General features: G+C 44.2%; 2 protein-coding genes across 5 annotated transcripts; both read left to right on the top strand.

The window, feature by feature from the left end:
• Positions 1 to 18,675, top strand: LOC132241100 (membrane-spanning 4-domains subfamily A member 8-like). 4 transcript variants are annotated; one of them, XM_059709216.1, is made up of 7 exons: positions 1 to 135; positions 5,331 to 5,553; positions 7,458 to 7,580; positions 10,450 to 10,509; positions 11,576 to 11,704; positions 17,957 to 18,070; positions 18,224 to 18,675. In XM_059709216.1, the coding sequence occupies exons 2-7, from the start codon at positions 5,335 to 5,337 to the stop codon at positions 18,308 to 18,310; spliced, it is 732 nt and encodes a 243-aa protein (XP_059565199.1). In that variant the 5' UTR covers positions 1 to 135; positions 5,331 to 5,334; the 3' UTR covers positions 18,311 to 18,675. The 4 variants fall into 4 exon arrangements, with proteins under 4 accessions (XP_059565199.1, XP_059565197.1, XP_059565200.1 ...); XM_059709214.1 differs by having other exon boundaries at positions 7,458 to 7,589; XM_059709215.1 differs by having other exon boundaries at positions 5 to 135; positions 5,334 to 5,553; positions 7,458 to 7,589.
• A 5,415-nt stretch (positions 18,676 to 24,090) lies between these two features.
• LOC132241101 (membrane-spanning 4-domains subfamily A member 12-like) lies at positions 24,091 to 25,709 on the top strand. Its single transcript, XM_059709218.1, has 2 exons — positions 24,091 to 24,551; positions 24,912 to 25,709. Exons 1-2 carry the CDS (start codon positions 24,303 to 24,305, stop codon positions 25,236 to 25,238), a joined length of 576 nt encoding a protein of 191 aa, XP_059565201.1. The 5' UTR covers positions 24,091 to 24,302; the 3' UTR covers positions 25,239 to 25,709.
• Positions 25,710 to 26,774: the final 1,065 nt, after the last annotated feature.

Raw genomic sequence — 26,774 nt, 5'->3', positions numbered from 1 at the left:
GGAGAAGGACTTTGGATCTTTCTAAACATACCAACCACCTGAGACCAGTGCGTTTGTTCTTTCCAGGGAAAAACAAGTTGCCCACAACAAGCCAGGGGGGAAAGAAGCAAGAGAGACAGCCACTGGCAGAACAAAGTGAGTATACCTCATCTAAAGGTTTCTATCTGTAGCTCAGGGATGCTGGTAAGGTTTTCCTGCCATATGATGCTTACGATAACTCTGGATGTGGGTAAGAGCCCATTGCAGGGTTTATTGTACTAGCTTTTGGGGATCTGTTCCCAAAAAAGAGAAAGGAAAATTCAGTCTGGTTAGACACTTTGCTCTCAGTCTTGTCAAACCCTGATCAGGAACCCCAGCCATGCCATGCCAGAATTCTGACCGACACAGACATGAGCTAATAAATGAATTCTGTTTGAAGCTGCTAAATTTATCATTTCTAATACAAAGTGCTATCCTTTAAGAAAAATCAGGAAGACTTTGTGGCCAGAGAAATTGTTCAAATTCTCTGCTTCATAGGACCCTAAATTGGAAATTTAGTTGCTTTCTGGTATGTTACTACAATTCATTTTAACTTTCTCTCTAAAGTTCCTGTGTGAAACAAGAGTTCTTTATCTTTAGTTGCCTTCTCTATAAAACAAGAATAGTCTATATTATCTCCCCCACAGAGCTATTATAAAAATTATGGTCTACGTGTATAAAGATCTGTGAGAGCAGCTTAGAAATAAACTATAGTGAAAGTGATATGATATGAAATTACTTATCAGTTAGCTGTTATCTATAAAATAAAAGTGTAATATGCTAATTAGACCAGACATCCTTCTGGACATCTTTCCATCCAGACAAATCTGTGCTGGGCGGGGGTTGGGGCCAAGGCACTTGCACGAATTTCATGCATCAGGCCTCTAGTAACTAATAAATGTTGTCACTGTTGTTTAGGATCTTAGACTCTTATAGAGAGGGTAAAGTATGTTAGTAAATATATGTATATTGGTTCATGGTACTGAAGAGAAAGTGCAAGCAGTGTCTGAAGAATGGGAAAATCCTATATAATAAAAGCCTAATGTGCTAAGTGTCTGCTCATCCGTTCAACCAATCAAAGCATAATATGCTAATGATATGCTAAGGCTGCTCAACCACTCGCTATGACATGAACTGACCACCACGGGACAGTCGGCTAGTCACTATGACATGTACTGACCACCAGAGGGAAGATGCCCCAAATCATAGGTTAGCTTGCTGCTGGGGCCCAGCCGATCGGGACTGAGCAAGATGGGCTGGACATGCCCTGGACCCTCCCATGGCCCCTCCCCAGATGGCCAACCTCCCGCATCCTTCCCCAGCCCTGATCGTGCACTGGTGGGGAACCTTGGCCTGGTCTGCACCCTCTCATAATCCAGGACCACTCAGGAGATGTTAGAGAGCTGGTTTTGGCCTGATCCCGCAGGCCAGGCTGAGGGACACCACTGGTGCACAAATTCGTGCCCCGAGCCTCTAGTAGACTATAAATCTCACCTGATAAAACGAATGCACTCTCTCAGATAGGAGACTCAATTCTGTGTGATACCATTTTAGAATGTTCTACAACTGAGAGCCCTATCAACATGGCTAATCAGCAGAGGTGCCAACTTGAGTATTTCTGAGGATGTATTATACCATCCTGTCTTCAAATCTATTTCTGTTATGCTGCATATATGGGATTCTGTGAGTCATTACCTCTACCTAAGGTTTATTTAAAAGTTGCTTCCGGGTATGTTACTTTTTCTCTAAATTTCCTGCATGAAACAAGAGTTCTGAATTCAAATGAAATGCACAGTGGAATAAGCAAAGTAAATTTTACTTACTTTGTATCTCTTAAAAAAAAGAAGAAATGAGAAAGAAATTTTTAAAACCAGACCAGAATTCACAAGTGACCTAGAACATTGAGCAGCATGAACCCCCCCAGTGAATATAATCAGCCCTGGCAATGGGCTTCCTTGGAGGATAAGGATCTCCATTTAACGAATATTTACATGGCTGGGACCTAGGGGAATTCATGTCCACACTCCCAGCCTCGGTTTACTTTTTTTCAGAAATTGAGAGAATTTGACTCACTGTTTTCCAGGAGACTCTAGCTCTGCAATGTTCAAGTACCACTATGTGCAAAGCACCCTGCTAGGAATGATGAGAGATACACAAATGCCCTCTGTAGTACTTATCCACTTTGGGCTTTAGTTTTCTCACATGTAAAACTGGGTGGATGTGAGGGTTCAGGATGTACTTGTTTTGTTTATTTATTAATTAAAATTTTTATCCAGTTAATTGGGGTGACATTGGTTAATAAAATTATACAGGTTTCAGGTATACATTTTTACAATACATCATCTGTATATTGCATTGTATGTTTACCACTCAAGTCAACTCTCCTTCCATCACCATTTATCCCCCTTTAATGCTCTTCTACCTCCCTCCACCCCACTTCCCTCTGGCAGTCTCCATACTATGTCTGTGCTCAGAAGTCTTTTTTTTCTCTCTTTCCTTAATCCCTTCACCAATCTCATTCAGCCTGGTTGTGTAGTTTGATATCATGATTCCTCTAACTGTTCTTCTTTCTCAAGATTGCTGTGGCGTATTTGGGGTCTTTTGTGGTTCCATTTAAATTTTTGGAGTGTTTGTTCTAGGTCTGTGAAATATGCCGTTGGTGTTTTAATAGAACTTGCATTGAATCTGTAGGTTACTTTGGGTAGTATGGACATTTTAACGATGTTGATTCTACCAATCCATAAAGTGGTATATTTTTCCACTTGTTTATATCTTCCTCTACCTCTTTTCTTAACATCCTGTAGTTTTCAGAGTACAGGTCTTTTAGCTCCTTGGTTAAGTTTATTCTTAAGTATATCGATTTTTTTGTTGCAATGGTAAATGGGTCTTTTTTTTTAGTTTCTCTTTCTGAGAGTTCATTATCCTACATAATAAATGCTAAGTGTCTGGTCATCCAGTTGGCTGTTCAATCAATCAAAGCATAATATGCTAATGATATGCTAAGGCCACTCAACCACTCACTATGATGTGCACTGGCCACCAGGGGGAAGATGCTCTGACCAGTAGGTGAACTTGCTGCTGGGGTCCAGCCCATTGGGACTGAGCAAGATGGGCCGGACATGCCCTGGAGCCCCGACACGTATAATTTTCCAAAAACAGATTCAGGAATAATCGGATAATCTGAATAGACAGATCACAACCAGTGAAACTGAGGGAGTAATAAAAAAATCTCAACAAACCAAAGTCCTGAACCTGCTGGGCCCATCATCCCTGTCTGGCCCCGATTGTGTACCCTCAGCCTGTCCTGCACCCTCTCACAATCTGGTACCACTCGGGGGATGTCAGAGATTGGTTTTGACCCAATCCCACAGGCCAGGCTGAGGGACTGCACTGGTGCACGAATTCGTGCACCGGGCCTTTAGTTGGTGTATAAAAATGCCATGCATTTTGGGATGTTAATTTTGTATCCTGCTACGTTTCTAAATTCATTTATTAAATCTAGTTTTTTGGTGGTCTTCAGGTTTTTCTTATGTACAGTATCATGCCATCTGGAAATAATGAGAGTTTTACTTCTTCCTTTCCAATTTGGATGCCTTTTATTTCTTCTTCTTTTCTGATCACTGTGGCTAGCACTTCCAGTGCTGTGTTTAATAAGCATGGTGAAAGCAGACATCCTGTGTTCCTGATTTGAGGGAAAACTCTTTTAGTTTTTGCCCATTGAGTATGATGTTGGCTATGGGTTTGTCATATATGGTCTGTATTATGTTGAGATATGTTGCCTCTATTCTCACTTTGCTGAGAGTTTTTATCATAAATGGGTACTGGATTTTATCAAATGCTTTTTGTGCATTTATTAATATGATCATATTTTTTATGTGGTATACCACACTTATTGATTTGTGGATATTGTACTTACTTTGCACCCCTGGAATAAATCGCACTTGAGCACGGTGTATGATCTTTTTAATGTATTGCTGGATCTGATTTGCTAATACTTTACTGAGAATTTTAGCATCTATGCTCATCAGGGATATTTACCTATAATTTTCTTTCTTTGTAGTGTCTTTATATGATTTTGGAATTAAGATAATGCTGGCCTTGTAAAATGAGCTTAGGAGTCTTACCTTCTCTTGAATTTTTTGGCATAGTTTCAGAAAGCTAGGTGTCAGTTCTTTGAATGTTTGATAAAATTCACCTGTGAAGCCCAGCAGGTTCAGGACTTGGGTTTGTTGAGATTTTTTTTATTACTCCCTCAGTTTCACTGGTTGTGATCTGTCTATTCAGATTATCCGATTCTTCCTGAATCTGTTTTTGGAAAATTATACATGTCTGGGAGATTGTCCAATGTGTTGGCATATAGTTGTTCATAATATGTTCTTACAATTCTTTGTGTTTCTTTTGTGTCCATTGTTGCTTCTCCTCTTTCATGTCTGATTTTATTTATTTGGGTTCTCTCTCTCTCTCTCTCTCTCTCTCTCTCTCTCTCTCTCTCTCTCCCTCCCTCCCTCTCTTTCACTTTAATATATTTTATTGATTTCAGAGAGGAAGGTAGAGGGAGAAAGAGATAGAAACATCAATGATGAGAGAGAATAATTGATTGGCTGCCTCCTGCATGGCCCCTACTGGGGATTGGGCCTGCAACCCAGGCATGTACCCCTGACTGGAATTGAACCCGGAACCTTTCAGTCCATAGGCAGAACCTCTAACCACTGAGACACACCAGCTAGGGCCTCTCTCTTTTTTTCTTGAGGAGTCTACTTATAGATTTGTTGATCTTTATATTTTCACAGGACCTGCTCTTGGTTTCACTGATCTTTTGTATTTTTTTTCCAACTCTATTTATTTCACCTCTGGTTTTTATTATTTCCATCCTGTCCTTCTACTCACTTTGGGATTTGCTTGTTCTTTTTTCAGTATCTTAAGTATAAAGTTAGATTGTTTATTTGAGATTTTTCTTGTTTCTTGAGGTAGGCCTATAATGCTATGAATTTTGCTCCTAGGACTGCTTTCCCTGTGTCCCATAGATTTTTGGTTGTTGTGTTCTCATTTTCATTTTTTTCAATGTATCTTTTTATTTTTTTCTTGATCTCATTGTTAACCCATTCATTGTTTAGTAACACAATATTTAGCCTACATATCTTTGTGTACTTTTCACTTGTTTTCTTGTGATTGACTTTTGAAAGTGCTCTCTACCTCCTATCTAATATCTCTAAAAAAGAATTAACAAACTCATAGGGTGTTGAGTAGCTCATCTTTTCAATGTAAATATTAGTGCACATGTGAGAGATGACTCTATTGCATTTATTTTTTAGCAGCATGAATTCAATGACTTCAGCAGGCCCCCAGGCCAATACTGTGTTTGTGATGGCACCCCACAATGGATATCCTGTGATCCCAGGAAGCATGTCTCAGGTGCCCCAATATCCACTCACCCAGCCCCAAATCCACACAATTTCTGGGAATCTACATGGTTTGGAGCCACCTGTATATACGCAACCTGACCAGAGATCCTTTAAAGCGGGCAAGGTTTTAGGGGTAAGTGAGATTTCACACTGTGTGCACTGGCCACATGGCTGGAATCAGTTCAGGGAAGGAGGTTTAGAAACACAGAAACTCCAAATTCAGCAAGTGGGGCTGGAGTTGACCCAGCCTTGCCAAACTCAGGTGTATGAAAAAACTCAGCTGTGTAGCATCATCAGCTATCCATCTATCTATCTTGGGCATTTTAGGAAAGAGAAGGAAAAGCAACAAAGAAGCAATAAATTGGAATGTTGGTCCTGTTGCCAGAATCCATGTTGACCCATGTGGCCTCTGGAAGAAGGTGGGCCCAGCCAGACAAAAGGTGGATTCTAGACCCAATTTGTTTGAATGGAATCTTTCTCCAATGGGAACAAGATCAGAGCTCACACTGATGTTCTCCCAAAATGGCTGTCCTGTGTGGGAAAAGGGGAAGCCCATTTCATTGCATGGTTGAATGATGACCATGGATTCTGATCCAGGATGCTCAGGTTGAAATCCTAGCTCCACCCCCATATACTACTCATAGTAATGTCAAACGATATAAAAATACCCAATAATCACATTTATGAGACTTTGTCCTGCAGCCATGCCGGGACACAGGGGAAATATGACATGTATGAGGTTTTTTATTGCAGCATGTCTTGTGATAGAAAAGAACAGAAATAACCGAAATACCCATCAATGTAATACTGGTTATATCAATGTATTGTACATCCAAAGAAAGAAATGTGGAGCTAAAAAAAGAAACCTCCTTGTACAATGATATGGACATACCCACAAGCTGTATAATTAATGGGGGGGGGCGGATAGGAGGGTTAAGAGAAGACATGGCATGTAATTTGCTACCATTTGTGCAAGTTTAAGGAAATAATGTACTTGTATTCGGTGCCATTTTTGTAGTATATACACATATACATATACATATGCATGTGTATATACCATTTGGCTAAGAATATGTATTAGTTTCCTGGAGCTGCCATAATACAGCACTGCAAATGAGGTGGCTTAAAACACTCAGCAATGTACTGTCTCACCGTTCCAGAGGCCAGAAGTTTGTGATCATAGTATCCATGGAGTCATGCTCCCTCTGAAGGCTCCAGGGGTGGATCTGTTCCAGGCCAGTCTCCCAGCTTCCAGTAGGTCCTTGGCTTGTGGCAGCATTACTCCCATCTTGGCATCCTCCTGTGTGCCCCTGTGACACTTCACATGGCGTTCCTTTAAAATGATAGCAGTCATATTGGGACCACCCTATTCCAGTGCACTTCATTTTACCTAATTACATCAGCAGCAACCCTATTTCCAAATGATATCTCATTCTGAGGCCCTGGGGGCTTGAACTTCAAGATATTCATTGATGGGGGAGATACAGATAAATTTCTATCCTAAACAATATCACCAAAATAACAGATGAGCACAAAGACTTATCTACAAAGATGTTTATCGCAGTGTTGTTTATCATATGAAAACAGAAACAATCTTACCTGCCCAATATCTCTGTTCCAACTACTTCACAGATCATCCATGCAATGGAATGTGGGAAATCCTTAAAAAGCAAATGTTTAAAGACTACTTAATACCATGGGGATGTGTTCGGGATGGAATATTATTAAGTTAAATATGCAGGGCCATTTTGAATACACTATATATTTTTGAAACACACACACACACACACACACACACACACACACACACACACAAAACAATGGAGGGTTATACACCAAAATGTAAGTGATTGTAATTCTTTGAGTTGGGGAAAATTATGGCACGTTTTATTTTTATATTATTCATATAACTTTTTAGACCAAGAAAAGGAAACATTTTTTAAAATAAAAAGGAGGCCAAGCAGTGTGAGGGGTGGTGGGCTGTGGGTAGGCTCCAGCCTCAGAAACAAAGGTCTCAACGTTTGGCTCCCTTGACAGGCCATCCAGATCCTGATCGGCCTGATACACATTGGCCTGGGCATCATCCTGGGGACCATCATCCCTGGGCGCTACACAGCTATCTCATTCTACGGAGGCTATCCCTTCTGGGGAGGCATCTTGGTAAGTACTGTCAGTGGCCCTGCAAGTGAGTTCCAGAAAGTGCCAACACACTGGCAAGCTGTGTACTTTGCTACAGAAGTTTCACAGCCAAGAGAGCATGTGGGCTGTGCACCCAGCTCAGGCTTTATTCACCAGGAACATTCGTCTGCTTGGGCAGCCAGAACAAGTAGCACAGACTCGGTGGCTAACCAACAGGCATGTATTATCTCACAGCTCTGGGTGCCGGAAGTCCAAGATCAAGGTGTGGGCAGGGTTGTTTCTCCTGAGGCCTCGCTCCTCGGCGTGTAGGTGACTGTCTTCCTCCCTGTGTCTTCACATGGTCTTCCCTTTCTGTGTGTCTCTGTCCTCATATCTCTTCTTATAAGAACATCAGTCATATTGGATTAGAACCCACCGATAGGACCTCATTTGACCTTAATCGCCTCTTTAAAGGCCCTATCTTCAAATACAATGCTCCTCAACTTATGATGAGGTTACACCTCAACCATCCATCGTAAATGGAAAATATCCTGCGTCAAAAGTGCATTAAATACTACTCTGTAGAGAATGGGTTGTTTATCCTCATGATGACATGGCTGACAGGGAGCTGAGGCTGACTACTGCTGTCCAGCATCACCAGGGAGTATCTTAGCACATAGAACTCATCCGGGAAAAGATCAAAATTCAAAATCCAGAGAACAATTTCTACTGAATGCATATCATTTTCACACCATTGTAAAGTAAAAATAAATAAAATAAAATAAGGCCAACTATAGTGAGTCTGGAAACAACTACACAGTCACATTTGGAGGTCCTGGGTGTTCAGACTTCAAAAGATGGATTACGAGGAGACAAAATTCAGATCATATACCAAGTGACAGCCCTGTAAGGTGCCATTGCCCCACAGCAGGCACCTTTGCTAATGAGCCCAACTCAAAGGTCAGGAAACCTTTTCCTACCCATCAGCCAAGCGCTCACATGTTCTTCAACGCAAGCCCAAGGCCAGAGCTCCAGAAGGAAAATGTTTCCACCAGGAGTTAAGAGTGGCTGCCCAGACATAGAACAGTCGTTAAAATTAAACAGTAGGGACTCAACCTGGAATCCACAGATTAATATTTTGTAGTAACATATTAGGTTTTTTTCTAAAAAGCCCATAGTTTTTAATCACATTCTCAGGGTGATCTGGAACCTCTTAGAAGGTTAAGAACCACAGGTCCTTTCTCTTCTCCAATGTATTGCCTTTATGGTCCTTTTACATTCTTCTTAGTGCCCTTTCTGTTCAGCACAGACCCAAACTTGGAACTCAGCCAACCACAGACACCTGTGTGTATAACAGACTTCTGTGGAGTTTGGGAAAATGGAGAAGACTAACACCACAGCCACAAAACAGTTCCTATTGAGTGTTAGATTCTCTTAGGGCATTTCAAAGGCCTTGGTGGCCATCTCCCCTTCCACCAGGCTGCTCAGGTCCCATCAGCCCTCATGACACCACCCTCCCTTTTCCCTGCAGGGCACCTTTGCTCTGCATTGCCTTCTTGACTACAGGACTATCTATTTTCTAAATATCATATGGTCCTCCTCCAAACCAAAGGCCCTCTCCTTAGGCACCTTAAAAGGACCAGCAGGGACACCAGAAATCTAGCCTTCTGTTTCCTTCCTTTCCTACAAAGTCTGCAGAAAACATAAAATTAAGACTAATTTTCCCACTTATAGGAAAAATGGCATTCTTCTTACAAGGCACAGGTGGTTAGAGTAAGTTTTCATTGTGATTACCCATTTCCATTCCAAGATACAGGCATCTACTCTGAGGTGGAATGAGTTCAGGATGAGGGTTAAGAACATGAGATCTGGAGTCAATTACCTGGATTTGATTCCCAGATATGCTATTTGCTGGATGGTCTTGGGTGTGTTCTTTAAAATTTCTAAGCCTCAGTCCACACCCCCTTAAACTGGGAACAATAATGGTGCTTGATGGGCCATCATGGAGTTAAGTAAGGCAAAGTTAAAAGCACTTCATGTAGGGCTGAGCAAAGCTTCCATTAAACCATAGCTGACGTCCTTTCAGACTGTCACTGACAGCAGGGAATCCCATCAGCCACTATGCCTGCAGAACATCAGTGTTGAAATAAATGCACACAATCTACCCTGTAGCCCTCATAGTTGATCTTTGCCATCACAGAAAGGCAAAATTTTTCTGATTAACCAAAGACACTCACCAAATTGTAGACAGGTAAGGACTAATGTTGGGCTTATATCCAAAAGCAGTGAAAATACGGAACCCCTTCCTTCTTTCCCCAAGAGCCCCCGTGCCTGAGTGAATCCTTTTAGAAGACCAACAAGATGTGCATGTGGGAAAATAAAAGGCAAGAAAAGGAGAAATTTTATTGGGTATTTGCCATGTACAGGATCTACCATGGGCAAGATATACCAAATGCTATATGCAAGGGACTGATTATCTCAATAATGATTAGGAAGATAAATAGTTTTTCCAATTTTTTGAAGAGGAAATATACACTTAGAGAAATTAATAACTTACCCAAGATCACATGAGTTTCAAGTTAGAGTTTAAAACCAGGTAAAGTGGGTTCTAAAATATATATTTTCCCAATTCACTGCCCTGTCAGGGGTGCAAAATAGTCTTTCCTTCTTTCCTCCCTTCCTCCCTCCTTCCTTCCCTCCCTCCCTCCCTAACTCCCTCCTCCCTCCCTCCCTCTCCTCCTTCCTTTCCTTCTTCTTTTCTTCTCTCGCTCTCTCTCCCCTCAGTTGAGTGGGAGGTCCCAGCAGAGGATCCTAGTGTTTATGAGAGAATATATGTTTGATAAGAAACACAGAAGCCTGAAGGTGGGGCCCTGACCCAACCTCTTTCTAAACACCCTCTCTTCTGTGCCAGTTCATCATTTCAGGATCCCTCTCAGTGGCATCAGAACACCTACCGAGATCTTCTTGCCTGGTAAGTCCCATCTTGAGACAGGCTCTCCCAGCTGTGGACCCTTAGGAGAGACACACAACAGGGGAAAGACGCTCACACACAATGCCTCCTTCATCCTTGAACCTGCTTATAACCAGACACAGGGCACTGACATGCATGCTCATTTACAGGACCACATGAACCTGACCAGAGTCACAACTGGGGAAAGAGTTCAGAAGACTCGGGGAAAGGAAGGGCAATACAAACAACTTCATTTAGGCATCAGGGTGTGGAGAGACAGAGAATAACTTTCCTAAGAGGATCTTACAAGAGGAGGCAAAAAGCTACCTGGGGTGCAGGGCTCCCCTCCAGCAGAGCAGGCACTGACTGCCTGGAGCACACAGAGCGCAGTGCCAACATTTCTACAGGGAAGCCAGGGGAGGCTCAGACAGCAGCTTCCCAAAGGAATCCTGCCAAATAAGCTCTGTGAATCAACGTGAGCAAGGCTTGGTGGTCCCCAAGCACTGGATTAAGAAAGTACCTTTGCTTCTCTCACAAGCAGGTTATCTGGGGCACGGGGCCCCAAACTGAACCAGTCCCAAACCAGATGAGATCTATTTTAAAATCTCCACAGGGAAGGTCAATTCTGGGCATGCCTTTCTGCACATTTACCAGAATTTTGGAACATCAGAGCCTGTCACATCCCAAGACACTTGGGTTAAGTTTCCTACCCATTTCCTAGGGGATAAATGGGTCAAGTGTTTCCCAAAGATTATTCTTGGGGATACTTATCCCGCAAGATACTTTATGGTTAGATAAACTTGGGGGAGGGGGGTGGGAATATCTATTTAGTAGTCCCCTCTCTGGAAGATCCATAATCCATGTTAAAGGCTCTGAGAAGTCCTGCACAAAATACCTGTTTAACATTTTTCAGCCCAGGTGTTTTCAAAGCTAATTCACCACCATTTTACCTTTTTGCATAGTACACCTCTTGCTCCAGAACTAGGATTCTAGGAATGCACATTAAGAATCACAAGTTTAATCTATGCTCAACTCAACTACAATCATTTTTCTCTCATATCCTGACCCTCTGTGTCTTCTTCTTCAGCTGAATGGCAGCTTGGCCTTGAACATCATCAGTGCAATCTGTTCTATGGTTGGAATCTCACTGTTCATCACAGAGCTGATTATCAACCCCCTACATTATTACTATCCCAACTATCTTTACTGGGGTGTGGTGAGTATTCCTCTTGGCCAATGCTCCTCTGGGTTCCAGCTTAGCTATGTTTAGGAAATCATGGAAAAGGCCTGACCACCAAGCCTCTTCACCAAGCACCAAAGAAAACAGAGATGCTGTCAGAATCAGAACAGAGTTTCAAGTGTGTAGCTTTATTGCTGTTACTCTAAGCATGTGACTTCTTAGTCTTGGTTTCTATCTTTATAAAACAATACCATCGGTAGATGAGTGGATAAAAAAGTTGTGGTACATTTACACCATGGAATACCATGCAGCAGTAAAAAGGATCTCTTAGCCTTTGAGACAGCATGGAGGAACTGGAGAATATTATGCTAAGCGAAATAAGCCAGTCAGAGAAAGACAAGTATTACATGATCTCACTCATATGTGGAATCTAATGAACAAAATAGATCTAGAGACATAAAAGCATGGAACAGACTGTTGAATCTCAAAGGGAAGGCAAAGGTCGGTGGGTGGGTGGGTGGGTGGGTGGGTGGGAAGAGATCAATCAAAGAACTTGTTTGTATATATGTATAACCCATGGACACAAACAATAAGGGGTTGGGGGCAGGCTCTAAGAAGCCAAAGGAAGAAAAAAGGGGCATATGTAATACTTTCAACAATGAAGACTTTTTAAAAAGAAAAGAAAAATACAGTTCCTCCCTTATGACATTGTTGGGAGAATTAGATGCAGTTATACAGATAATGCACCGTACCCACCAAGCTGTACCTCTACCCACATGCTTGCTTTCTTGCCCATTACTATGGACAAAGGGCTCAGCAAAAGTGTGCGGAAAAGGGATGGAGAGTGAATAGTTAAGGCTTTGCAGGCCATCTGGTCTCTGTTGCAAGTACTTAACCCATTGTGAAAGCAGCCATAGAATATGCATAGACAAATGAGCCAATTCTCATTTGCTATATATAGACCCATGCTATCCAATAGAAATCTAATGTAAGCCTCATATATGACTTAACATTTTCTAGTTGCCACATTTAAAAATGAAAAAAAAAGTAACGGGTGAAATTAATTTAATAGTACATTTATTTAACCCAATTGATCTAAAATGTCATTTCAATATGTAATTTGGGTTAAAAAATTATTAACCTAATATTTTGCATATTTTGTGCCACATATTTGAAATCCAGTGTTGTTTTTGCATTTACACCACATCTCAGGTCCTCTGGGCACTGGTCCAAACAGATCTGAAAGTGCAGCTATGGATGAGTTCCATGTAAATTCAATGTCTCCCTCTGCCCAGCAGCCCTGTCCTCTCTGCCCAACTCAAGGTTATCACTCCATGTACTTCTCCTCTCTCCCTTGTCCCCACATCTCTTCTACATCACTTTCCCCCTCTTGCTACAGATTTTCTATAAGCATCTAAACACACTTTTGTTTTTTCATCTTAAAAAACAAACCAACCTTCATTGGTTACTTCAGCTACCACCCCATTTCTCTGCACGCTCAGTCCTCAATCTTCTGTTTCTCTCTCTACTCCCTGCCTTGGCAGTGTCATCCAGTCTGGTGACTTGAAACACTTTCTCTATGAAAATGATTCCAGTTGCATAGCTTCCCACAAAATATCTCTCGAAACTCCGGTCTCTTGTATCCAGTTGTCCACTCACTATCTTGAAGTTAACATATTCAAATCTCATCTCTAGATTTTACTTCCCAAACCTTCTCTCAGGTTGCCTTTTGCCAGTTGATGGCAGCTGCATCCTTGCAGTCACTGAGGACAAAAACGTAGTGAAATCATTGACCTGCTCTCTGTTTCCCACACCTCTCAGCAAACTCCTCAGCAAAATCCTGCTGGTTTCATCTTTAAAATGAATCCAGAATCCAGTCATTTTCACCAGTTTCTCAGTCATCACACTGGCTTGAGACACTACCACCTGACTTCTAATCTCATTCTGCCCATGTCTGACCTTGGAAAGAGAATTCTTCCCTTCTGGCCACCCACCCTCCTCCTGCCTCAGTCCTGAGCAAGGAGAGCTGGACTTCATAGCTTAGCAAAAGATGAGCCACTGCAAGGGCTCAATAAGCATGAATTAATGCTCACCAAATAATAACTATCTAAGCTGCTTGAGGATCCCTTCTCCCTCATGGAAGGGTGTTTGTTTTTTTCCAAATACAGTTGACATACAATACTATATTATTTTCAGGTATACAGCATAATAATTAGACACATATAATTAATGAGGTGATCACCCCAATAAAGACTTTATCCACATGACATCGTACATAGTCATTACAATGTATAATTGACTACATTCCCCATGCTATACTTTAACTTACTTCCCTCTGACTATTTTAGAACTGATTTGTACTTCTTAATCTATTCACCTTTTTCACCCAGCCTCTAGCTCCCCTCCCATTAGAAAGTTTTATTTATGAAAGAATGTTGTTGTTAAAAAATACATTTGAGAGAAACTAAGATGGCGGCATAGATAAACACCGGGAAATTGTCGCCTCACACAACAATTGAAGAATGCCGCAAGGGCCAGAGCAAACATCGTCCAGAACAACAGGAAGGCTGGCTGAGTGTAATTTCTACAACTAGAAGAAAACAGGGGCACGCTGAGAGCCAGGGGAGCTGCGGAGGTGAAGTGCAGAGGTACGGCGGCGGCTCGGGCGCGCGCGCGGAAAGGGGGTGGCGCCTGTGGACGTGGCTGTCTTTTTGAATCACAAGCTCCCGACTGCTCTGAACTCCGGTTCCAACGGGTCTCTGGGGACCCAGGGCTCATACGGGGAGAGGCTGGTCTGTCAGGCGGCAGCAGGCGAACTTGAGGGCGGCTTTCCCTCAGAGGTGCTTGCAGCCGTTACCGGGACACTGAGACACGCGGCTCGGGGCGCGGAGAATCACCATAGCTGCTTTCACCGCCCTTTGACTCCCTGAGGCCCCGCCCCACCCAGGCTGCGGCAGAGGCTTTTGCATGTGAATGTACCTAACTACAGCCCAGCCAGGCAGACCCGGAACTTCCAAGAGAAGGCCTAAGGCCCCGCAGCGGCTTGCATTGCTTCACAGCTGAGCCTCTTCGTGGCTCCTGCTGTGTGGCCTCAGGCAGGGGCTGAATTAGCACCTCCTTAGATCCAGGAGCCACTGTACCCAGTGGTCAGAGGGGGACCATTCTCCCACTTCAGACACAGCTGATCCCCACAGCCAATTGGCCTGGAGGTCAATTCCTCCCAGTGATCCTACAACAACCAAGGCACCAAGAGTGCACCAAGAGTGTCTACCCCAGGTAACTGGGGAGGCTGAGCCACTGGGCCCTACAGGACACCTGGCGCGCAGGGCCACTCTATCAACACAGGGAAGCAGCCAAAATGCGGAGACAAAGAAAAAGGTCACAAATGGCAGAAACGGAGGAAAGCAAACGACTGGATATAGAGTTCAAGGCCACGTTTATAAGGTTTTTCAAGAATTTTATGGAAACCGCCGATAAATTTAATGAATCCCTCAAGGAGTATAGTGAGACCATGGAGGACATGAAAAAGGACCAACTAGAAATTAAGCATACACTGACTGAAATAAAGAATAATTTACAGAGATCCAACAGCAGACAAGAGGATCCCAAGAATCAAGTCAAAGATTTGAAATACAAAGAAACAAAAAATACCCAACCGAAAAAGAAAAAAGAAAAGAGATTCAAAAAATATGAAGATAGTGTAAGGAACCTCTGGGACAACTTCAAGCGTACCAACATCAGAATTATAGGGGTACCAGAAGGAGAGAGAGGGCAAGATATTGAAAACCTTTTTGAAGAAATAATGACAGAAAACTTCCCCTACCTGGTGAAAGAAATGGACTTACAAGTCCAGGAAGCGCAGAGAACCCCAAACAAAAGGAATCCAAAGAGGACCACACCAAGACACATCATAATTAAAATGCCAAGAGCAAAAGACAAAGAGAGAATCTTAAAAGCAGCAAGAGAAAGACAGTCAGTTACCTACAAGGGAGTACCCATTCGACTGTCAGCTGATTTCTCAACAGAAACCATGCAGGCCAGAAGAGAGTGGCAAGAAATATTCAAAGTGATGAATAGCAAGAACCTGCAACCAAGATTACTTTATCCAGCAAAGCTATCATTCAGAATGGAAGGTCAGATAAAGAGCTTCACGGATAAGAAAAAGCTAAAGGAGTTCATCACCACCAAACCAGCATTATATGAAATGCTGAAAGGTATTCTTTAAGAAGAGGAAGAAGAAAAAGGAACTCTTACCATTTGCCACAGCATGGATGGAACTGGAGAGCAGATAAATACCACAGGATCTCACTCATTTGTGGAATATAATGAACAACATAAACTGATGAACAAGGACTGATCCAGAGACAGAGAGGCATTGATTGGACTGTCGGGCCTTGGAGGGAAGGTAGGGGAGGGTGGGGGCAAGGGGGAAAGATCAACCAAAGGACTTATATGCAAGCATATAGGCCTAACCAATGGACACGGACAACGGGGGGGTGAGGAGATGAGCGGGGGGGGGGGGGGGGGTAGAGGGTACACATATGTAATATCTTAATCAATAAAAAAATATTAAAAAAAAATACATTTGAAAAGGACCAGCTTCATTTGCAAAGGGCCCTTCTCCCTAAGCTTCTGTGATATCTTGACTAAGACATCGCCATCCTGTTATCCCCTTTGCCTGGACACATGTTCACACCCACATCACTGAATCTTCTACTGAGAAACTAGCTCTCCTTAATGCCTTGAGACACTATTTTTGACTCATTTATACCTCTTACCATGTCTGATTTGAATTATAATTATCTACATCTTTATCTGCCATCCTCACTAGATTGTGCCTCTCAGGATGCTTTCTTAACCAATCGTAGCAAGCAGATGTTTAATAAATGCTTACTAAATAGGGAGGGAAGAAAAGGAAAGTGAAGAGGAATGGTCTTTCCATAAGAGAGGATTCTCTGAGCAGCCAGCTATCACCAATGCCATTTTAAAAATCATAATTGACAAATATTTGCTTGGTACCTACCATGTGCCATGCACTTTGACTTTCATATTTATTCTCTCCTGTAATTGGAACCCAAGTGGTTATTGGGGTCATTCATCTCTTGTCCTTTTATGATAAAGTGGATTCTACCTGAACTCTCTTCCCAGACACAGTGGGAGACCCCATTTTCCTGAGCATTGTTGGAGAACAGCAAGGGATGGGCTTAGAATTCAGGGGTAGGGAACCTTTTTCTACCAAGGCCCATTTGAATATTTATAACATCCCCTGCAGGCCATACAAACTTACCAACTTAAAAATTAACCTGTTATATTTGGTCAAACATTTAATTAACTTACCTCTAATGCTTTGGCACAGCGGTTCTCAACCTATGGGTCGCGATCCCTTTGGCGGTCGAACGACCCGTTCACAGGGGTCACCTAAGACCATCCTGTATATCAGATATTTACATTACAATTCATAACAGTAGCAACATTACAGTTATGAAGTAGCAACGAAAATAATTTTATGGTTGGGTCACAACATGAGGAACTGTATTGAAGGGGCCAGAAGGTTGAGAACCCCTGCTATGGCAGGTCCAGACCAAATGATTTTTTGGGCCTGGCCAGACATTCCCCACCCCTGGCTTAGATGTCTCCTGGTGCTCACGTGAAATCTACTGCTGAATTAGTTCCATATGGGGATCCTTTTACTGATTGTTTTCCCAGCTATAAAGACAGTCCCAATGATTTCTCTCCACAAAATGCCATGGTCGCAAGCCAGGAAGGTTGCTTTAGTAGCTGACTTTCTCTAAAGGTTCAGAGGGATGGTGGAGGTAACTACTGATGCCTGGAGGTTAGACATTCCTGTTTTGTAATGTCTTAATTTCTCACAAGATGCCTTCTCCTGCAGACTCCACCTTCTGGTCCCGTCATTTCCTTCTCCTCTCTGTGGCCTGTCCTTACTCCCAAATTTCTATTCACTTCCTACACAGAACAGTTTCACTCTTTCACTGTCTCACTCCACACCCCATCCTTAGGTCTCGTGCCCTATACCTGAAACAAGTCATCAAGGTGTTTCCCTAAACAATGTTTCCCTTAGAAGAACACAGGTAGTAAGTGTTAAAATAATTCTTTTACAAATGCACTTGACCCTCACAAAACCTGGTGAGATATTTTCTCCACGAGGCTGAGATGAGGTTAGAGGACTTCCTCAAAGCCCTAGCCATGGTCCATAGCAAAGCCATGCTTTCGGCCAAACTTCACACTCCCGGGGCAGTACTCATGACTTTGTGTTCCTTCTGATTCTAGTCCCCTGGAGTAGCTACTTCTGCTGTGCTGTTCATCTTTAGCCTCCTGGAGTTCTGCATTGCCTGCATGTCTGCCCACGATGGCAACCAACTACTCCGCCATTCACACAACAGCGTGAGTTTGTAGGACCTTCAGAGGGTGTAAACATGCCCCAAAGAGTGTGGGGACCAGATGGGCCTTCAGGCTCCCTTTCCTGCCCAGAATGTCTAAAGGCCTTTTTGCATACACGGTTCTCACTAATGTACCTCCTGTGCCTATCTTTTCCAGGGGCCGATAGTCTTCCAAACCATCTACACCAATCCAGAACCATTGAACTCGCCACCAGGTTACAATGTGGTTCAGGGCTCCCGATAAGCCAAAAGTTCTAGAAGCATCTTTCACTGGGACCAAAAGAAGAACTCCCCTTTCTAGGCTTCTGTAATTCAGCTTCTTCCTTCTCTGACAGACTAAGGAATGTGTTTCCCCAACTGTTGGCACCCTTGACTTCATTCTCTTCAGCCTGTAAATCATGCTGTTCCTCTATTTAAAAAGGAGACAGGACTTTGAAGTGGATTTTAGCAAAGAGGTCCTCCCTAAGACATCAACTTGTGGGAATCCAGTGCACATATTTATTTACTTACCTGTGTGAGCTTATGAATTAGAGGATCAAATGTCTAGACAACCCCAGCTTCATTCTCCCAATCATTTACTCACTGAATAAAAGTGCAATGAGCATTTGATATGTTCAAGACTCTCTATTCATGACAAGAGGAGGGTGAACATGAGTGAACACACAAAGTACTGGAATGTGTAAACCATTTGCTCCTAATTGTCCTTGTTTAGGGAAGATAAAACCTTGTGATTCATTAGCTGGCTGTAAATTACTCAAATTATTTGGCTTTAATTATTTTGTCTCAGTTTCCCTTATTCCACCTATCAAGGAATTTCTCTATTCTTGCTTCCTACTATCCTGCCTCAATATTTCCCAAGTTATTCTGCTCAATGCTGTTTGACTTGCATTATCTCATTTCATAGCCAAATATTACGGAGTGACATTATCTATGTCTTAAGAACAAGAAATATGAAAAATCTGGGACTCAGAAAGACTAGGTAATTTTCCCAAGTCCATACCACTAGTAATTGTGGAAGCTGGATTTGAATCGTGTTCTCTGCCTCCATATTCCATGTTATTGGCCACCTCATCTTGTCATGTCCCAAGTGCTGGCCCCAGGACAGAAAGAAAGCATGCCAATGATGGCAATGATGATCAAGTCCTATGGGTCCTGGAATCATAATATTCCGAGCTACTCACTCAGTGGGAATGGGTTGGCTATGATCCACCCACTCTTGCCCTGATAATCAGAGATTCCCCTGCTGGGAACAGCTATAAGCACATGACCATGATTAAGGGAAGGGGTCTGTTCATACAAATAGAACTTGACAGACAATAAAAAGGGTAGAATAAGTAAATCTCAAAAATGGTACACCCACCAATCTCTAATGGGACTGAGTTACAGGTTTCAGAAAATACTACTCAACAAAACACAAGCCAGCCAGGAAGTAATGCAGAGGGTAAAGAAACAACCAGGAAAAAAAAAAAAGCATTTCCTACTATAACCATCGGCTCCACACAAAGAAGGACAAACACCAATAGGGCAAAGGAAGGTAGGGAAAAGGAGAACAGAAATACACCTGTGAGCGTCACCTTCTCTGACCTCCTTTTTCTCTGGACACTAGTCCTCCTCTTCCTCAGTGATCCCTGCTTTCATACCACCTCAATCACTCCCATAGGCATACCTTAACCCGGTCCTTTCCACAACTGCACCCCCTCCATAACATCAGTTTCAATGTCCCTTTCTTCAGCCTCTACCTCCTATCTTTCCAACTCACTGCCCCAAGTCCTATAGTTCTCAACTCCAACAGGACCTACAGCCCATCCATCTCTCATCACTCATATTAGACTCCCATGGCTCATCACTAAAATCATTCCCAACTCCCTTGCCCCCATCTCACCTCAGTGTACTGTCTGAAAAAAAAAATCCCAACCCTGGGGGTACAACCAAGATGGCGGCATAAGTAACTGAACTTGCTGCTATGCACAACCACATTAAAACTACACCTAAAAGACAAAACGAATATCATCCAGAACCACGGGGAGGCTGGCTGAGTGGAAATTCTACAACTAGAAGGAAAGAGAAAAGCACATTGAGTCCGGTAGGAGGTACAGAGGTGTGGAAATGTGGAGGTACGGAGGCACGCAAGAAAGGGGCTGGCAACTGGATATGCTGTTGTCTTTTTCAACCAGAAGGGAGATACAAGCTCCCGACTGCGCTGAACTCCAGTTCCAGGTGAGAATTTGGGGACCCAGACTCATACGGGGAGAAACTGGACTGTCTGACATCAGGCCGGAATGTGAGGGTGGCTTTCTCACAGAGGTGCTTGCAGCATTCATTGTTCCTGCACGGGCCGTGGGACACAGAGACCCAGGAACCTATCTGGGGGAGGGTCAATGGCCAACCATTGTTGTTTGATTCCCTGAGACCACACCCCACCCAATTTACAACCCCACCCAGGCTGTGCTCAGAGGCTTTTGCATACTAATGGCCTGGCCTTTCTCCGCCTAAAAACCTGTCAAACTGTAGCTGGGTCAGAGAACCCCAGAACTTTCAAAAGAAGGCCTAAGACTCATCAGCAGCCTGCATTACTTCACAGCTTCACCTCATCTGGGCACCTCCAAACCCCAAACAAAGAGGAGGAATCTGCAGATCTCTCTGTAGCTCCTGCTGGGTGGCCTCAGGCAGTGGCTGAATCTGCACCTCCTTGGAGATCCAAGAGCCAGTCTACCCAGTGGTCAGAGTGAGACCATCCAGATTACAACTCTTCACATCCATAAGAGACACACTCAGGGGGCAGACTCAGTGAGCACCAAAGCCTCACTGAAGCAAGTCCTGCCCCATAAGGGTGTCTCCAGCACAGAAGTTCTCCCATTGTAGACACAACTGGCTCTCATAGTCAATTGACCTGGAGGTCAATTCCAACCAGTGATACCAAAAGCAATGAAGGCTTAACTACAACAAGATGGTGCATACAGCCCACTAAGGGGTGCACCAAGAGTGTCCACTAGTGGTAATTGGGGAGGCTGAGCCACTGGGCCCTATAGGACACCTAGCACACAAAGCCACTCGATCAATAATAGTACACAGGGAAGTAGCCAAAATGCAGAGACAAAGAAACAGGTCACAAATGAAAGAAATGGAGGAAAGCAAACTACTGGATATAGAGTTCAAAACCACAGTTATAAGGCTGTTCAAGAGTCTTCTAGAAACCTCCGAGAAATATAGTGAGACCCTCAAGGATATGAAAAAGGACCAATTAGAAATTAAGCATACACTGACTGAAATAAAGAATAATATACAGAGATCCAACAGCAGACTAAAGGATCCCAAGAATCAAGTCAAAGATTTGAAATACAAAGAAGCAAAAAAACACCCAACTGGAAAGCAAAAGGTAAAAAGAATACAAAAATATGAAGATAGTGCAAGGAGCCTCTGGGACAACTTCAGGCGTACCAACATTGGAATTATAGGGGTGCCAGAAGAAGAGAGAGGGCAAGATATTGAAAACCTATTTGAAGAAATAATGACAGAAAACTTCCCCCACCTGGTGAAAGAAATAGACTTACAAGTCCAGGAAGCACAGAGAACCCCAAACAAAAGGAATCCAAAGAGGACCACACCAAGACACATCATAATTAAAATGCCAAGAGCAAAAGACAAAGAGAGAATCTTAAAAGCAGCAAGAGAAAAACAGTTAGTTACCTACAAGGGAATACCCATACGACTGTCAGCTGATTTCTCAACAGAAACTATGCAGGCCAGAAGGGAGTGGCAAGAAATATTCAAAGTGATGAATAGCAAGAACCTACAACCAAGATTACTCTACCCAGCAAAGTTATCATTTAGAATTGAAGGTCAGATAAAGAGCTTCACGGATAAGAAAAAGCTAAAGGAGTTCATCACCACCAAACCAGTATTATATGAAATGCTGAAGGGTATTCTTTAAGAAGAGGAATAAGAAGAAAAAGGTAAAGATAAAAATTATGAACAACAAAGTGACAACAAATACATACAAATACATATCTATCAACAAGTGAATCTAAAAATCAAGTGAATAAAAAAATCTGATGAAGAGAATAAACTGGTGAATAAAATAGAATCAGGGGCATAGAAAGGGAGTAGACTGGCAATTCTTGGGGGGAAGGGAGTGTGGGGGTGCAGGAAGAAACTGGACAAAAATCGTACACCTATGGACGAGGACAGTGGGGGGGCAGTTAAGGTAGGGGGTGGGGTGGGAACCAGGTGGAGGGGAGCTATAGGGGGAGAAAGAGGAACAACTGTAAAAATCTGAACAATAAAGATTTATTTTTAAAAAAAATCCCAACCCTGGTTTAATCCACTGACTACATACTGAGTGCCAGAAAATTGTTCTAATCGTTATGCTTCATATCCCTACTCTATACTCTTTTGAAACCTCTAGACAAACTATTTCATACCTTATCCCCTTTTCTGAAAATCTCAATACCTCTTCTGCAATTCTCATCTCTCTTAATGAACCTGCTTCCTATTTCCCCCAGGAAATTGGATACATCAGAAGACTAGATCTTTCTGTGTCCATAGCCTATCTTCCCACCAGTTACTACAGAGGAAGTTTTTGGGCTCCTTCTACCTGGCACCAGATTCCACCAGATTCCACCCATCTCATCTACTCACTCTTTCCTACATCATAGTTCAATTTCCTCATGAACCAAATGGAATGAATAATAGCACGTGCCTCCGAAGGTTGTTAACAGCAGCAGAAACTAAAAAGCATTGCATGCCTCCTGCACGCCAGGCACTGTGCTAGGCACTAGACGAGCATCTCTCTTTTAACACTCAGCGATTATGTGAGAGTGGAAGTGGGGCAGTCACGTGGCTTTTCTGGCTGCTCTCAGGCGAGGCAGGCAGCCGAATTTAGTCATCAGAGTGTTCAGTCTTGTGTTACATCATAACATGAATTAGGGCACCTGGATCCTCAGCCCTGCACAAGTCAGGTGAGAAGGGGCTTTGGTGGGCTCCCACTCACTTTCCACCATCTTTTCCTCCTCCCGGCCCCCTACCCTAGCTGGCTAACTGTGTTTCCACCCTCTTCAGGGCTGGAGAATGGAAGGAAGAGGTTGAGGGGATAGGGAAACATAAGCTTACTTACTACTCTTGTTAGCCGGCATCACCCTCCCTGAGACTGGCGGTGTTTAAGCTGACTGCTCTGCAGAGGTGGTGGACAGCGTCTACAGAGACACCCCCATCACTGAGGGTCTCTCCTATGCACCTCCTCCAACAACTCTTCCCCAAAATGCAGGGCATGCGTAGCAATTTCTCCAAATCTTAAAGCCAGCCTCTCCCTTTGGTCTGAGGGTAAACAGGATGCAGCCCCTCCCCTACACACAGTGCTCACATTTCTCTCTGGTTCTTTTCCTCCCCCAGCCCGAGGGGAGCATGGGGTGAGAGTGTCAAGTCCAGCAGGCCCTCTGCCACCTGCCTTTGGCAAGTCCCTCTCAGCCTTCTGTGTCCAGCTCACTCCAGGATCTGGTCTCAAGTGAAACTTCTGTTTTAACATCTTTAACACATACCCTGACCTCAAGGCCCGCAGCACCTCCCGCCCACCATACTGCGATTTCTGATCCTCAGTTTACTGGTCTGCAAAATGGCCAGAACAACACCTCCCTCAAAGGATAAGGATCTGTGGTCTCATGCAGGTGACAATGCTCTCCAAACTGTAAAAGGTAGTGCATATGAGTCTCCCACTGCATATCCAGCCCACTGTGGGTGTTTTCTGTGACTCTGTTTCTCCTGGTGAGCCAGGCAATTCCAAGCAAGAAAGTCACATAATTCCTGAGACTCACTATTTCCTCTCTCTACTCCCCCCACCTCCTGCTCCCAGCCACCACCAGCATCTCTGCACCCTCAGGCCAGGGACCACCTCTGTGTATCTCAGAGGCCACCTGGCTCATACTCCCAGCTATGTGCCACCAGAAAGAGAACTCATTTTTCCTTAGGAACCAATCAGCCAGGGCAACCTTAAACACTGATGCATGTATGCAGAGACAGGCAGGTGGGAAAGAGGGAAACTCCTGGCCCACCAGGGGAAACAGAGACACAGAAGTCACCCAGACATCCATAGTGGGCTGGATATGCGGTGGGAGCCTCATATGTACTACTTTTTACAGTTTGGAGAGCATTGTGGAAGGCTCTGGTGACTTCTGGAGGCATCGGGGAGTTGATGGAGGCTTTGGATGCAGATTAGGGCCATTCTCCCGAGGTCCTGAGGAAGGATGGTAGGAAAGGAGAGGGGTCAGCAAGAACTGGAGTCAATAGCCTCTACCCCCATCCATGGGAGGGCTGGGTATAGGAGGCTCGGGCTTCTTGACCTCTCTTTTTCTCCTCACCTATTCCCTCTCTCCTTTCCCTCCTGTCTCTCCCTCGTGCAGGTGAGCAGCAGCCTAAGGACGAACATTCTCAGGGCCATGGCGGCCTTTGCTGGGTCGGCCATTCTGCTCATGGATTTTGGTGTCACTCACTGGGTGTGCTTTCAGATGCCCCAGCAGTGGGAAAACATGGAGAATGGAAGAGTCATATCCAGGACAGTGGGGAGGCAGAAGTTTACAGCACCAGGAGGCCAAGGCCCTGGGCTTTGGCAGGGCCTGCCAGTCCCATTAGACCCCATGAGCATATTGACCCCATGACCTTGGCCCAAGCATGCGGTTGGGGGGAACGGAGAGACAGCCTGGTAGAGTGAGGAGAGGGCGCAGGATGGGTGGCTCCAGCTCCAGCTCTGCCACCAACTGGCTGTGTGACATGGGCAAGTTATTCTCACTCTGGACCGCCTTCCCTCCTCGATTCTAGAATCTTCGCTTGCCTTAACTGTGATTTTTGGTCCCCAGGATGTGGGCAGGGGCTATCTGGCTGTGCTTACCATCTTTACCATCCTGGAGTTCTTCATTGCAGTCATTGCCACCCATTTTGGGCGCCAAGCCACCCTAGCCCAAGCCAATGTAGTGAGTGCTTCCGCCCCAACCTGGGCCGCTGAAGAAGGTGTTCCCTGGGAAGGCTCTCTGCTTCCAGACCCTCCTTGCTTCCCCCTGAGGAGCAACCCAGCAGCACTGGGCTTTGATGAGTTCCACTCTTACAAATGGAGGGGTCCCAAGGAAGTCTTTGCTGGAAGATGGGACTATTTTCCTCGTGGCCACAGGGGGCACCAGTACCAATGAGCCTGCTGCGCTGTGAGCCTTGGAGAGCAGTGGAAGGACCTGGGTGCAGGGTGTGAGTTGGAGTGCTACACAGAGATGAGCAGGACCCTCCAGAGGTTCACTGGGCCATGAGGGAGATAGGGGGCATCAGAAAGGACAGCATGACTCACTGGAAACTGATCTTAGGTTCCCAAACACTGGCACACCATGAAGCCAGAAATGAGATAGAGGAGAGCATTCATGGCAGGGGAACCAGTTCGAGTAAAGTCTGCCTCTGGCAGGAAAATGTAGACCGTGGGAGGTGAGGCTATTAAAAGTCTTTGAGCATAGACAGATATGCTCAAAGGGGAGGGTGAGTAGAGCAGGGCCCAGAGAAATCAATCAAGAGCATTGTCCAATTCAGGGGGTAGAAAGGGCAGAGAGAGATGTAGGGGCTGCAAGCTGGCAAGCCACAAGGAGGCTAGTTCTATGTATGGAAGACTTGAACCAATGCAGGACCAGCCAGAGAGGAAAAACTTTAGTTTCTAGAGAAGTGGGACTTTTGTTTGTTTTGTTCATTGATGTATTCCCAATGCTGGGTCATAGTTGGCCCTAGTATATAATTTTTGGTATATTACCTGAAGGAATGACAGTTGAGTTGTCCCATTCAGACTCACAGAATTCATTACTAGACTGCTATACTCAGAATATCCACAAGGGGGCACTATTGCAACACCTGCCTTCAAGGGAGAGAGCCTTCCAGGACTGTCAATTGGGTTTTCTTTTCAGACTCCTAGAATTCATTACTAGGGTGCTGTTCTCAGAATGCACACAAGGGGTGCTATTGGGCCTAATCCCTTACTAGGGTGCTGTTTCAGAATGCTCACAAGAGGCCAGTATTGCGACAAATCTATTACTAGGGTGCTGTTCTCAGAATGGCCACAAGAGGGGAGATTAAAAAATGGCAGCAGATTAAGTGGATACTACTCAGACATGCTCCCAGGACCAAACTGGAATTACAACTAAAACACACACACACACACACAAAACAAACACAACCCCCCCCCCCCCCACACACACACACACACAAACCCCCACCATCCTGAATAATCAGCTGAAGACTAGCTGGAGATAACCTTGATAACCGAGGGTGGAAAGTGGAGATTGCATAGAGACTGGTAGGAAGGGTGGAGGTGCGAAAGGTCTGGCCAGGCTCCCACAGACAGCAGCTGAAGTTCCGGAGAGATATCTCACTGAGACTCTGGGGTCTAATCCCCAACCTGGGCCCCCCAGCAAAGAGCACCAGAAGTGAGAAAGGTGCCCACATAACATCTAGTTGTGAAAAGCAGCAGGGTTTCTGTCTGCCAGGGAGAGATGGCTGGCAATGCAGGCACCCTCTTAAAGGGCCAACACACAGAATTTCATGTCCAGCCATTCACCTTGTGCTCTGGCAGAGAGCAATATTGCAACACTTCCTTGCAGGTGAGAGCCCTCTAGGTCTACCAATAGGGTGCTGTTCTCAGAATGTCCATAAGAAGGCACTGTTGGAACACTTCCCTGCAGTGGGAGACTCTCTAG

Source organism: Myotis daubentonii, chromosome 9 (assembly GCF_963259705.1).
Source record: "Myotis daubentonii chromosome 9, mMyoDau2.1, whole genome shotgun sequence".
NCBI classification, from domain to species: Eukaryota; Metazoa; Chordata; class Mammalia; order Chiroptera; family Vespertilionidae; genus Myotis; species Myotis daubentonii.
Note: the sequence above shows the minus strand (reverse complement) of the source record. Positions and strands in the feature narration are given on the sequence as shown.